This window comes from Cetorhinus maximus, chromosome 22, assembly GCF_964194155.1.
Source record: "Cetorhinus maximus chromosome 22, sCetMax3.hap1.1, whole genome shotgun sequence".
Taxonomy (NCBI): domain Eukaryota; kingdom Metazoa; phylum Chordata; class Chondrichthyes; order Lamniformes; family Cetorhinidae; genus Cetorhinus; species Cetorhinus maximus.
Window position 1 is genome coordinate 31003171 of NC_135900.1, and position 14234 is coordinate 31017404.

Here is a 14234-nt window from a genome sequence, read left to right on the forward strand (position 1 = left end):
GTCCTGGCAAAAATCCAACATCAGTGAACATGTGAGTAAGTGCCACTTGATAGCACTGACAATGACATCTTCCACAGCAGTGGGGGGTTTCCTCAGTAAAAAGATGGAATAATGTCTCCAGAAATACCAACAGCGACTATTCCTGCTAGTGCTATCATGGACATATGCATCTGTGTCAGGTCAGTTTTGTGAAAATGCATCCATTTGGTGTTTTGGTGTTTTCACCACCTGCTCCAAGCCCCAATTTGACAGACATGTCCTTCAAAACTCAACCAGCTAGGTCAATAATGATGCTGCCAAACCATCATTGGTGATGGATATTGAAGTCCCCCAACCAGAGTACATTCTCTGCCTTTGCTCCTCTAAGTGCTTCTTCCAAGTAGTGTTCAGCATGGAGGAGCACTGATTCATCAGCTGAGGGAGGGTGGTAGGTGGTAATCAGCAAGAGGGGGGAGATGGTGGCATAGTGGTATTGTCATTGGACTAGTATTCCAGAGACCCAGGTTAATGCCCTGGGGACCCAGGTTCGAACCCCACCATGGCAGATGGTGAAATTTGAATTCGCTAAATCTGATGATAATCATGAAACCATTGCTGATTGTTGTAAAAACCCATCTGGCTCACTAATGTCCTTTAGGGAAGAAAATCTGCCATCCTTACCTGGTCTGGCCTATATGTGACTCCAGACCCACAGCAAAAAAATTAGGGATGAGCAATAAATGCTGGCCGAGCCAGCGACTCCCACATCCCATGAACAAATAATAAAAAAAGAGGTTCCTTTGCCCTTGTTTGACCTGATGCTAAAGACTGCAAGGGGTCTGGAGTCAATGTTGAGGATCCCCAGGGTCACTCACTCACTCAACTGTATTACATTGTATCACCACCTCTGGTGGATTTATCCTCCCAATGTGACAAGGCATATTGGGGAAGAGTCTTGGACATTGGCTGTGAGCATGACTATTTCAGGCTGTTGCTTGATTTAGTCTTTGGGACAGCTATCCCAATTTTGGCTCAAGTCCCCAGGTATTAGTGAGGAGGACTTTGCAGGGTCAAGTGAACTGGATGTTCGAATCCAAAGCCTAGGTCGATGCTGGGGTATTGGTCGTTCCTTTTTTTTCACTGTTATACTTCGTATAATGTTTGGTGATGACTTGCTAGGCCACTTCAGTTCAGTTAAGAATCAACATGACTGTGGGCCTGGAGTTAAGGGCAGCAGATTTAGTGAACCAGAGATGGGCTTTTACAACAATCCAGGAGCTAATGTACCATTACTGACACCAGCTTTTTCTGCCAGATTTATTTAATTAGCTGAATTAAAATTCCCCAGATGCCGTGGTTGGATATGAACTGATCATTAATCCAGGCCTCCTGATTACTAGCCCAGTAACATAATTCCCAGTACTGCTGGATCTTTTCTGTTTCTACTTTTATCGACACCATCAGTGAACAAGTTTTCTATATTATTCTACATACATTCAAATACAAATTCGTTAATTTTTTTTGGGAAAAAAAATTGGTTGCACCCTCCATATTAAATTAACAGCAAACGTTTGCCTGAGCTTAGCTTAATAGTTCATATAAAATTATATTTGAGGCATTCTACCTGAACCAAAGTATTGTGTGCACCTCTATATGCATATTGATATGTTTTCTGTAATATGTGCTAATGGGTGTACAATAATATTGAAGAATTGTTTCCAGATAGATGCGAATGCTATTGAAGGCTGTCAGTTTCTTGGTTTTTACAGCTCATGAAAGCTATGTTTAAACATCTGGACTGAACTGGTTGACTGGCTTCTTTGTTTCTTAATGATGTCAGGAGGGAAGCCTGCACAGTGTCAGGGAGAGATTAGAGGTCTGGAATTCACTTAGCAACCATGAAAATGCCAGATGTCCACAACATAGCCCAGCAGGCAGTGTGATAACCCTGTTACAAAAAAGAGATGGTCCTAAACACAGAATTTTGTCCACAGTGAAAATGTTTGCAAACGACTAGTTATTGATGATCAGACTGCAGTATAATCCACCTCTTTTACTGTTGTTGTCAGAAGGAATATAATGTTTCAGGGTACCATTAGATTTTGAAGTTTAGACACTAACATCTGCCGCAAGTATGGAAGATTATGGTTGTAGAAGAAAGGTGTGTAATTTTCTATAACTATTAAAGAAAAATGGAACCTTGTGTGGTTGCAGGGTTGGGGGGAGTGAAGATTGATTTACAAGGATGTATAGGTTCCAAACACATGGGGGTGATTTTTCCATCCATCAAACGTGCTCATTTATTAAACTTTATTTTCATTTAACAAACATTGATGATCTCATTTGAGTAGCAGCATGTGTAGTCAGTCTTCATATAAGAACTTGAACAGACTTAATTGGTTCTTTGGGCCATAGAGGGCATATGAGTTCAACAAAGCTGGACATGACTCTGTCCTCACTCAATTATCATATTTTAGGATTTTTTTATCCATGTTGAAGTGCTTTGTTTTAAAATACAGTTGATCTGCATGGCTAAAAGTTCACTGATCATATAGGTATTGGAGAACTGAGAACTTTCATCACGTGATTTTAAACCAAACTTATAGGCAAGTTAGATCTAAGAATAAAATTGATATGGGTTATTTTCCTTCTACTTGAGCCATTGCAAATTATCATTGCAAATTCTAGTTAATGCCTGGGCCACATTTTTCTCTGTTTTAAAATCTGTTTTTAGTGTCCGTGGCAGTCTAGGATTATTAAATCTCTGCTACTTTGAGTCAAATTGTAAACGAGGGGTTGACAATCTGGTTGATTTACTGACTAAAATTGAAGCTTGTGTGAGGGTAGAGGGCGTAGAGTAAAAGAAACTCTGTATCTATGAATTACGAATCCCAAGAATGGCAAGACTAAACTTAACACAGCTTAAGACAGAATTCATTGAGATGGGGTAGGGGTGCAGGGTGGGTGGGTGGGGAGGTGAAGAAGAGAATAAAATGTTACGATTTCAGCATTGTCACTAATGAACACAAAAACAGAATTACCTGGAAAAACTCAGCAGGTCTGGCAGCATCGGTGGAGAAGAAATCAGTTAACGTTTCGAGCCTTCATGGCCCTGAGTTTAATATTGTGCTCTTGAAAGAATCCATTTATTTCAGATGTCCTCCACTTTACATCTTCTCTGTATAAATTCATATAAGCAACAGGCCATCAAAGGGCACATTCTCCTTCATCATCTGATCTATGCAGAAAAGTGCATGAGTAACAAGTGATGTCCAAGTCTACATTTTTCTTAAAATTAGTAAATGGAGGTATTGTATCCCTAAGTGGACTGTAGAATTTTTTTTTTTTCCTCATAAAGTTGTTTTAACATCATGGGCCTAAAATTCTTCCATAAATGAAAACCAAGTCATTCTAATTAGTTTACAAAATCTCTTGGAGATCATACATTTTAAAGCTGTGTATTCCTATGTTTTCTTTAGTAGGCTGTTAATTATGGAGAAAAAAACAGGTATTTTCATTAAAAATTAGTTCAGGCTTCATGAATCCCAGTTTTAAAAAAATGAAAAACAAATGTATGGATGACTATTTAAGAGCACACTGGTGAGAACTGAATGTTAACAGCACGGCAGGGAACATACAAGCCGTTAAAAATTCAAAGCTGAGCATCAGTTGTGGGTATTTTCTAGACTGATTTACCCAGACTGATTCACCCATGAGTGTGATTAGTCCAAGTACCTTCCGAAAAGAGAATCATGATGTCATTCACATTTGCTTTTTTAAAAAAAAAACTGACAATTGCATGTAATGTCTGGATTTTGAATATCACATTTATTATTGCCTCCAAGCAAATTGACCAAGTAATTAGGATCAATGTAGAACATCACGTAAGGAGTAATGTACTGAAAAATATTGAAATGGAAAAGTTACCTGACATTTAGCATTGGTTATGTAATAGATACAGTTTATAAATACATAAATTGCTAAAGCAAAATACTCCTATTGAAAATGTATCAAAAATAAGATACCCCATATGACAATGCTGTTTCTTTTATTGGTGTGTCCTCAAATAGGCACGATATGTAGTAAATCTAAAAGTTCTGTTTCTGGGTTTTCTGCTAATGCAATTTAATTTGTCATCATTTCAGTCTCGCCGAAAGGATGTCTTTATCCAGGAACGGTATGGGAGGTTTAACCTCAGCGATCCTTTCCTGGCTCTCCAGAGAGACTATGAAGCAGGTGGTGGTGATGGCAGCAAAGATAAGCCGTCCATCTGCACCAGTCCCCTATCCATATTGGAAATAGTCATGGGTCGCTGCAAAAAGATGCAGGAGGGAATGTCTGCACAGTTGGCTGCAGCTGAAATTCGACATCGAAAGGTAGGTGGTAGGCTTTACCTAAATGGTTTTCATTTCCAGCCAGTTATCAGCGCAAATTAAATCATTGTTGGTTTTGAAATGTCTCAATTGGAAGAGTAATGTAGCAAATCCGTTACTCTGTCCTGCAAATCCAAAGCCTTTAAATATCAACCTTTGAGTTCTTCAAAAAAAGAAGTGGAGTTAGAGACATGTTTGTTCTTGGAGGTTGCCAGAACAAAACACAGCCATGCTGTTCATAATTAGGCCAGAATTCATGGATCATTTAAGTTGAGCCCTATTTATAAAATCAGGAAAAGGGTTTCACAGAGTGTGTCATTACTTTTCATTTGTTAGGTCATCTTGGACTTTGAAGAGGAGAGGCATAAACATGCCCAAGATGCAGCCCAGGGAGATGATGTTACATACATGCTAGAGAAAGAGCGTGAGCGGCTTTTACAGCAGGTGTGAAAATAAGACTTGCTTGAAATTATAGCAACTAACTTTTGAGTTGGCTGATTGGAATGATTTAAGGCTTTGATTAGAATGTTGCAAAAGCCATTTAGTATTCTCGAGAATTTGAATGAAAGGAAACCTTTGCTACGGTAATAATTTACAATAGTGGTGTGTGCCAGATAAAGTTGCTCTTAGCTGAAGACTCAGCATAACTTGATCAGCTACTTGACATCTGAAACTGATCTTTTTTTCATATCTGTATACCATGTGCTTAATGTGTCAAATGTGAACAGTATTCATAACAGGGATACAGAATTATGACAAACAGCAATTATATATGCTTTGAATAGGAGTAGTTCCCCGATAAAATGCCTGTAGGGATGTGTTGTGATTAATTTTATAAATGGAAACAACGTACAATGAAAATTTAAGCCATACTAAAATCTAATAGTTAAATATTTTGTGCAGATTGTTTGATTGGATGAACTATGGATCTTTAGGTTATGCTTTCCCAACCTAAATTTTTTACTCAATTTATTTGTTCACTTTGTCAGTTCTTCGCCCTCTGTCCCCAACCATGTGCAGTCCCCTATTTACTGAAGAAGGAACTGGTACAATTTCAACTCTTTGTTAGTAGATTGATCACATGCCACGGTTTCACAGAAATACTAGGAGTTCTCCTAATGCCCTGACCAGCATTTCTTTCTCTAACACTATCACCAGAAGCATATTAACTGGTCATTTACCTTCTTGTTATTTTTTAGATTTTGCTCTGCTATGTTCTGATTCATTGATGAATCCAGTTCCATTCAATAATAATCTGTTATCAATTCTGTAAGCATTAACTTTACATGGGTTATTACAGATTAAATTTTAATAGAATGTGTGGTTTATGCTTTTTTTTGAATGTTTCAAAAGCTATCCAAAGACTTTACCAGCAATTTCCTGCTAGCAGCGTTTATAAATTAGCCTTGCTTTGGCCTGGAATGTTTTCCATTGATATTGTAGAGTTATATGAAACTGTTCCACAGTGAAACTATTTCCCTATCAGCAATTGTATTGAATTAAGCATTTAAAAGAACTCTTTTACATCTTTAAAAAAAAAATCTACAGTTAAAATCTATCTTCTATGCACCCCTAAATGTGTGCATATATTTTTTTCTGCCCTCTTAATATCCCACATCTAAACTAAGTACAATTTAGATTTGGTATTTGATCTGTCTCTTTCATATTCCACTCAAAGTGATGATATAGTGTGTTCTTATGTCCATTAATTAATTTGGCCTTGCAAGAGTTCCAATCCTTGGAGGTAGAACATCTCTATTTTTGTAAAATAGAAAATTGCAGAGCAACAGAATGCAACTGAAATGAGAGCACAACCTGATCAAATCGTCTCCACAAAATATCAAATTAATTACATTATTCTAATGTGGACTTAATTCTTAATTTAATTTTTGGCAGCAATATGCCAGCATTTAAACATTTAGTTGAACATAGTATTGCTGCCACTATTCTTAATCTTTGAGCATGGCTGTGTTTTATTTATTTTATTTTTTGGTGCATGTTTGTTGAGTGAAAGTACTTAATAGTGCTCCCTTACTGATAAGGTATTGAGTATTCAGAGCACTACTCACAGGCTCCTGCAGCCAAATGTTACAGTTAAAAATAATGCAATTAAATTTTTGACCCGTATTCTTTTTACATAGGATATATGGCACAGAAATGGGCTATTTGGTCCAACCAGTCCATGCTGGTGTTTATGTTCCACTCGAGCCTCCTCCCATCTTTTCCATCTAAATCTACCATCTTAATCCTTCTCGCTCAAATGCTTGTTTAGCTTCCCCTTAAATGCATCTATACTATTCACTTCAACCATTCCCGGTGGTAGCGAGTTCCACATTCTTACCACTCTTTCGTAAAGAAGTTTCTTCTGAATTCCCTATTAGATTTCTTGGTGGCTGTCTTGTGTTGATGGTCTCTTCCCCACAAGGGATCTTCCCCACAAAGGATAGAAATCTCTCTATCCCCTTTGAAGGGCATTATGTTTTGGAGATAAAACCTGTGGGTCAAGATAGAACACAAGAGGGGGAAAAAAGGGAAACAAAAGATACGCAAGCACTGTATGTAAATATACAAAGTCTGAGACTACAGTTTTATTTATCTAAATAATGTGATTTTATCTGTCAATGTGTGTCAGCTGTGTTAAATCAAGATTGACTCGAGCTCAATCTGCAAGTATCTAAATATTTGCAATGGAAAATTAATACGGTACAATATTCATCTTAAAACCTGAAATTTTAAGGGTAGTGAACGAGAGATTTATATCTTTCCTTTACTGTCCATCTTCAATAAGTCCTCCAACTTTTTAAAATCATAATTGGCATAGTTACAGGATACAAGCATGCTTGCTCATTATATTGAAACTGCAATGTAACACCAATAATTTGTTCATCAAAGAACATAAGAACTAGGAGTAGGCAATTCAGCCCCTCGAGCCTGCCCCGCCATTCAATACGATCATGGCTGATCTCATTTCGGCCTCAACTCTAATTTCCCGCCCTCTCCCTATAACCTTTCAACCCGTTACTAATTAAAAATCTGTCTATCTCCTCAAATTTATTCAGCATCCCGGAAAACAGTTTGAAAAAGACCATGCCTAGGAGTTTTCCTTTTAAACTATGTTTAATATGTAAATTTCTTGTTATAGTATGGCACAGTTGATTCTTATTGCAAATACCTATTCAGAGTCTTAGTTTTTGTTTTGTTTATTGAACCACTCAAAGTGTTTGATGTTGAATCTGAAGTTCACTGATTTAAAAATACCTCATGAAGTAATAGCGAATCTGATAAACCTACAGACAAAAATATAGATTATAGGCATGACAGAGAGCCAGTTAAAGTAGGTAAAGTTTAAAGCCTATTAATGTCAATATCTTATGGGAAAAGCTTCTTGGATGCTAATTGATTTTTATGAACTCTTTCCAGGTGGAGTTTGAGAAATCTCAATTAAAACAACTTGAGGCAGAGAATAAAAAGTTGTCCATGCAGTTTGAGGAAGAACGAATCAAAAATAAACAACTTGTATTGATGCTAGTAAAAGAGTGCAAACAGCTTGCTGGCAAAGTAGTAGATGAAAGTCAGACACTAGCAGAGATCACCAAAACTCTTGATGAAGAGCAAAAGAAGACCAGTCAACTGGAGGAGGAATTGATGGCTGAGAAAAAGAAGAGCCTACAGATGGAGGCAAAAATGGAAAAACAACTCTCTGAGTTTGACATTGAAAGGGAACAGCTGCGTGCCAAACTTAACCGTGAGGAAAACCGCACCAAAGATCTAAGATTAGAAGTTGAAAGTTTCAAGAAAATGATTGAGCTTAATTGTACAAAAGAAGATGGAACTACTTCATTGACCAGTAATTTAAATAAAGACATGGCTATTGGATATGGTAAGCAAACAATGTTGTCCGTTGCTTCCCAAACAGAAACTTCTGTTGATATTGCCAGTGAAAATAACACTAAGAAGACAACTTTAACAGTACCTGTGAAACCTTCTACCATAAATCCGCTATCAGTGGGGGGCACAAAACTGAACATGTCTAGCAACACAGCTTTTGTAAAGCCAATCAGTGATAAACTACTAGCAACAATTAATTCAGAAGAGATTGTATCCACAACACAAACCAAAGTTGTTCCTTCTAATTTGGAGAATGGACCATCAGTCAGCACCAGTCCTGGTCCTTTGTCTGGGGCATTACCACACTTGGTGGGTGGTACATCCCTTGTGCTAAGCAATACTGTAGTTCCCTCTCCTCCTCCTTCAGGAACATCATCACCATGCTCTTCACCAGGAGCAACTATGCAGAGTTTAAGTTCACCAAGTACTTGCACAACTTTGCAACCAGGATTGAGCCCAAGGATTCAGGCTGCTCGATTTAAATTTCAAGCGCAAACTGTGGATCAGGAAAAACTTGGCAGTGTTGTAACAGGATCCCCATCACGGGATTTATCTCCCACTAATCGAGATAATTCTCCTGCCAAACAGCTGGCTCGGAACACTGTCAGCCAGGTTCTTTCAAGATTCACGGGCCCACCAAGCATAGTAAAGCCTCCATGTATAAACAGTGCATCTCCATTTGGCACAGAAAACCGAAATCTTACTGTTAGTAACTTAAAACCTGGATTGGCACACCCAGCAGCAGGCGAGGGTTCATCTTATCCACAGGTTGTTGGTAAAATTACCAGTTCTTTGAGTGTCTCCCCTGCTGGATTAAAATCTCCCACGGGTGCAAGAGTTGACCGAGGAAATCCACCACCCATTCCTCCCAAAAAACCAGGATTGTCACAGACTCCATCTTCTCCCCATCCACCATTAAAAGTTTTTATGGATGGGAGTCGTTCCCCAACTGTTGGGTTTAATACTCGGATTGAAGGAAGAACCATGGCCTCGTCCTCGTCCAGTCCACATCCAGGAGTTAAGGGAACTAACGAGGAGATTCTTTCAAAGACAGCATTGCCACAATTGCCACCTAAGCCAGCGGTGGATATAGCATCTACTGGCTGTGCCGTCCCTGCCGTGGCTGCATCTCAGGTGGGTGCTCGGCCTTCCTTATCCCCAGAGCTGAACCAAACAGCATGTTCAGAATGTTCCCTCATCATCACCACCATCGCCTCTCGCACCTCCATTGACCTTGCTAGTACAACCAAAAGAACCTCATCCACTAGACCATGTGACACAGACAATCTACTGATCACATCATCAGGTAAAGGGATTGGAATACTATCTCAATTCTTCCTTCCACTACAACAAATCTGAGGATAATGCAAAATGTCTTTCAAGATATTTATTTATTTTGTTCACCCATAATCAAAAACCAATTCAGTTAAAACACAAGTTAAAATATTGTTCAAATCAATACAAGCTTTTTGAATTGGTTAGTTTTAGGTGTTCACATAAATGCAATAATATGATGAACAATTCTGAAAGAACCTATAAATTATGTGAACAGCTTTTTTTCCCCAAAATAATACCTTTTTGCGCTTATTTATTATGAAAGACCGCTAGTGAATATTGAATTGTTTCCACATTTACTTACATTGTCGCAGATTTCACCTTGGCTATAAATTTGCTAAGTCTTCACCTAAAAGGACTATCATCTTCATGAATAAATATTTTAAAAATCCATTGTACAATAGCATAAATATAAACAAAGAGCTTAATTTCTTCATGTGTGATACCTTCTAGCTCCTGAGTAGCATTTTCATAACTTTTTTCATGGAACTGTGCTGCTTAAAGAAGACAGGTTCATCTGGGCCTCAGTAGACTAATGATCCAGCAGAGACCTCCACTCTCCAATGGAAGCATCTGCCAACCTTGAGTCATGTACTTAATACTATAGGCGAAGGGGATCCAATAATGTGGAAAATGGGGATTCAGATCTTTAGAATTTTGTTTTTTTTAAATGATCACACATTTTCAGATAAAGATTTGGAATTTTATATAAATATTTTTCTACCTCATTTTTTTAAGTGATTCAGTTCCGTGTTTCACTAGCCTTCTTGAAAAATACTTGATCAGTGTCCATGCTATGATTGTACTATGTCCAATATTAATTGGCATTAAGGATAAAGAAAAACAATGACTTATTGGATCTTAAATTAACCAGCTCTATCACTCACTGATGCTGATGCCAGCGATTGTATTTCTATCCCTGAGACCTTGTGATCAGTGCATGTCATGCGATACCTTAAGAAGCTTCCACCTTAGTAACTGTAAAAATGATAGTCCATGCAGCTTTTAACTCTTTGCATTATAAATGACTCTGAATGTAAAATTGTAATACCTTTTGTCCCTTTATGCTATTGAGCACTAACACTGTCATACTTATATTCTAACCAATCAGCCATATGCAGTCACTATTTTCATTAACCCTTTGCACACTGCATTTATTTTACACTTCTGAACATGCTTTCCTTTCTCATTCACAAATTGAAATATAATAGGATAATCGTGAAGGTGGATTATCGTTATAACATATCTTAAAATACTAGGTGTACTGTATCTTGAATCGTATTGAAATTCAGAAATACTGTTTAATAATCATAAAAGCCAGGCACACAAATGATTGCAAATAAAAATTGAACTTGTTGCAATCTGCTGGCCTTCACCTACTTTGCTTTATTTGTTATAACAATTTGTCATTGGTTTTTGTAAATGCCCGTTTAAAGAATGTGTGATGGGGTTAGTTAAAAACAATTTCCTTTTTCTTTTTTTGCAGCCTTCTGTTCAAGGAAGGGTTCACAAAGCCTTCCGTACATTGTGCATTAAGCTTCACTCATTTAGCAAACTTACCACCAAATGAACAGATTAATGGTGTGAAATAAATGTCTAACTGTGTGCTATTAACTTTTTTAATGTGGGCACCTCCAAGTACTATTTATAAATATATTAGGGGTGCATTGAAGATCCAGTACATAATCTTCAAGTTGTATGCCACAATTAAAATGAATATCCTGATTTTTACATAATTAATTTTTCTATTGATTAGATTTTAAAATAATTAAAATATGTATATAATTTTCAGAATAATTGCCGCTGGGTATACAATTAACACATTAACGACTAAGTTTACCATTAAGTGTTCTTGTATGTACAATGTCATTAGATTTTTTTTAATGGTATTTTCTTCATTTCAATCCTGAAGAGCTAATCGCTTAAATAAAAGCAATAACACTTTCATCCACTTTAGTTCTGACAAATATACATTATAAAACATCTTTTTATTTTATATGGTACTTATGGTTTGAAAGAAAATGTGAAAATAATTAAACTTAACAGTTCCATTACTATGACCTCTTTACTTTACCATAGAAGCAATTGAAGTATGATTGCTAGAATAGATCTTTTAAAAATTTATTTTGAATAATGTAACTTTCATTGTTTAATCTTCAATTCCAATATTGCTACTGTTTAAAATGAACATATTAATATACAATTAAAAAATACATCCATTTTAATAATCCCAGTGTGTTGTAAAATATACTAGCCTATTTTTAAAATAAAAGGTTGGTTATATTTTTCCAATAAATAAGCCATATTGAGTAAATAAAAACACAGTGATCATGAATTGTAACATGTTTGTTCTTTTTCACCTCTGTGTTGTAGTCTTCGTGCATGCAAACAGATTTTATTCACTATTCCTTCCCCCTATAAATTTTTCACTTTAACTCACAGGCAGGTCTCCCTCCCTAATTCCTTCGTTAATGTCTGGTGGTCCTGTCCCCCTGGGTGGCAGGTCCACTCTGCTTCACCAAGCTGCTGCCCAGGGAAATGTCACTTTATTGTCAATGCTGCTAAATGAAGATGGAATTGATATTAATCATCCTGATGAGGAAGGTTCGTCTGCCTTGTATTCTGCTGCTAAAAATGGATATACAGGTAAATTTATTTTATTTTGATTACTAGTTGCAAACTTTTAAATTTTAATTTTCATGACTGCGCTGTACTGAAAATAACATCTTAAACAGTTTTAAGATTTACAATTTTAACTAATTAACAATGAAATATATTTAAATAATACTTAAACAGATTTAAGCACAATTTATGATGCAGATACCTACTCTGATCGTTTCATCTTGTGACATTACTATTTTAGCTCCAACCCTAGAAATAATCTTTTGTGGTATTATACATAACACACTATTAAATTCTTGTATTGTGCAATCATTATAATTTACCCATGCCAAAAAGAAACTTAAATCATTCAGATTGAATGATACATCTTCATCATTAGGATAATTAATCTGTTCCAAAAATAAATGCACATTTTGGGGCATTTTTCATTTCCCCCTTGCTTCAGAATAGGCAGGTAGGTCTCTCTTGGCATCACACTCATCGATTTTGTGGCTATGTAAGTCTGAAGCATGGGTGCAATAAGTACCAATGGGAAATCTCATTATTGCTTAGCACCTATTTTAAAAACAACTGATGTGCAGACGGATATTGTTCACATTGTGTTAGGTTGAAGCAAGAGTCATCTTTGGTTCTATGACCTGAGAGGTTGCAAGGACTCTGCAACACTATGACAGACAAAACTTGGTTTCAGTTTTGTTAGGAAAAGAATGGCTGTACAGCTGGCATGGTTTGCGGAGCCTGAAGCCTCAAGTCATCAAGGACAAGAAGATTTCAAAGTTCAGTCTTGTTGCAAGGGGATAAGCACTTAAACAGATTGGAAATGGATAAAGTTAATTTTAAACCCCTAAAACTATAAAGTCTTATTACGATCAATGTTTAAAGTATACTTAAAATATAAAAAACTTGTGTTACATTGATAAAGTTAATAGTAGCCTTTAACAATTTTGAATATTCACAGAAACTTTGAACAAGTAACATCAAAGTAACAAATAAAATAAGCTTACCGGCAAATTACTGTATAATTGCTACAGATACAGGTTGAGTGGAGTTCTACTTCTTTTAAGTATGTTTTTTGTGCCTGAGGTAAGGAAATGAGTAGAAATTCTCTTTAAGTAGCATTTACTTAGAAATATAATTCTTGTCTGGAAGTGTCATGTAGACATGGAGACCGCCCTGGAAATAATTAGCATGTCACATAAGGCCAGGGCATGTTGGTCTTGTTCAAAGCATCGGCACTGAGAAACTCTGGTTTATTGTGGGCAAAGAAAGATATGTGTGCACAGCACAGGGAGATCATATTTGCTCCAAAATATAACACAACGGTCAACGTTAAAACAGGAGGTTCAAAATATAACAAAAATGCAGGCTGAGGCTAATATGAAAGGGGAGTCCTGTGAAGGCAGGCATAAAAATGTGACCTCAAGGGTGGGCCATAGGAACAAAATGTGCACATCAAGATTTCCCAAAATTGTAAGGCATGTTATTATTTTTTTGAGGGATTATATTTTTATTGCAAGGGGTAGCTTTTTGAGACAACGAAGTACACTGTGGTGTTTAAATGTTTACTGATTCAAATTTTACATTCACTTAAAAGGAATCCCATTCAGCATACTTCTCTCCCCAGGCCCTGACAGATAAATCAAGTGTTATTCCACCCATAATGAACATATTGGGTACAAATCAAATATAAGACACTCAAATGTATAGACAGATTATGCTAAATAGTACATCACCGAGGTAAATTGACCTAGAAGAGTTAATGAGCTTGGCAATGTTTGCAATAGAATTGACGTGCAAGGTTGAAATGTCAGCTCCTGCTGTACCCCAGAATCAGAATTTTCGAATGATCTCCTGCTGTTCATTCATTTCTTGGACACCATTATTATAGTAAGCTCTACTAGCTGTTTTCCTCAGCTATGTCATTAACGTGCTATTTAAACATTTTCTTTTGAAAAAAAGCACAGAAAAAAATTATAATTTAAAATAGTTTGTTGCAGCTGATCATTGTGGCAGAAGTGCCTCTGAAATTTTTAAAAC

General features: G+C 36.7%; 1 protein-coding gene across 3 annotated transcripts in view; it reads left to right on the forward strand.

Moving 5' to 3' along the window:
• The window catches only part of cttnbp2 (cortactin binding protein 2), a 153809-nt gene that overhangs the window by 63999 nt on the left and 75576 nt on the right, over nucleotides 1-14234 (forward strand). For 2 of the 3 annotated variants that reach the window (XM_078568007.1, XM_078568008.1), the window contains exons 3-6: nucleotides 4125-4355; nucleotides 4689-4796; nucleotides 7773-9546; nucleotides 12018-12221. In XM_078568007.1, the coding sequence (XP_078424133.1) occupies nucleotides 4125-4355; nucleotides 4689-4796; nucleotides 7773-9546; nucleotides 12018-12221 (2317 nt within the window). The remainder of the gene's footprint in view (nucleotides 1-4124; nucleotides 4356-4688; nucleotides 4797-7772; nucleotides 9547-12017; nucleotides 12222-14234) is intronic. The other variant, XM_078568009.1, reaches the window with a different exon arrangement.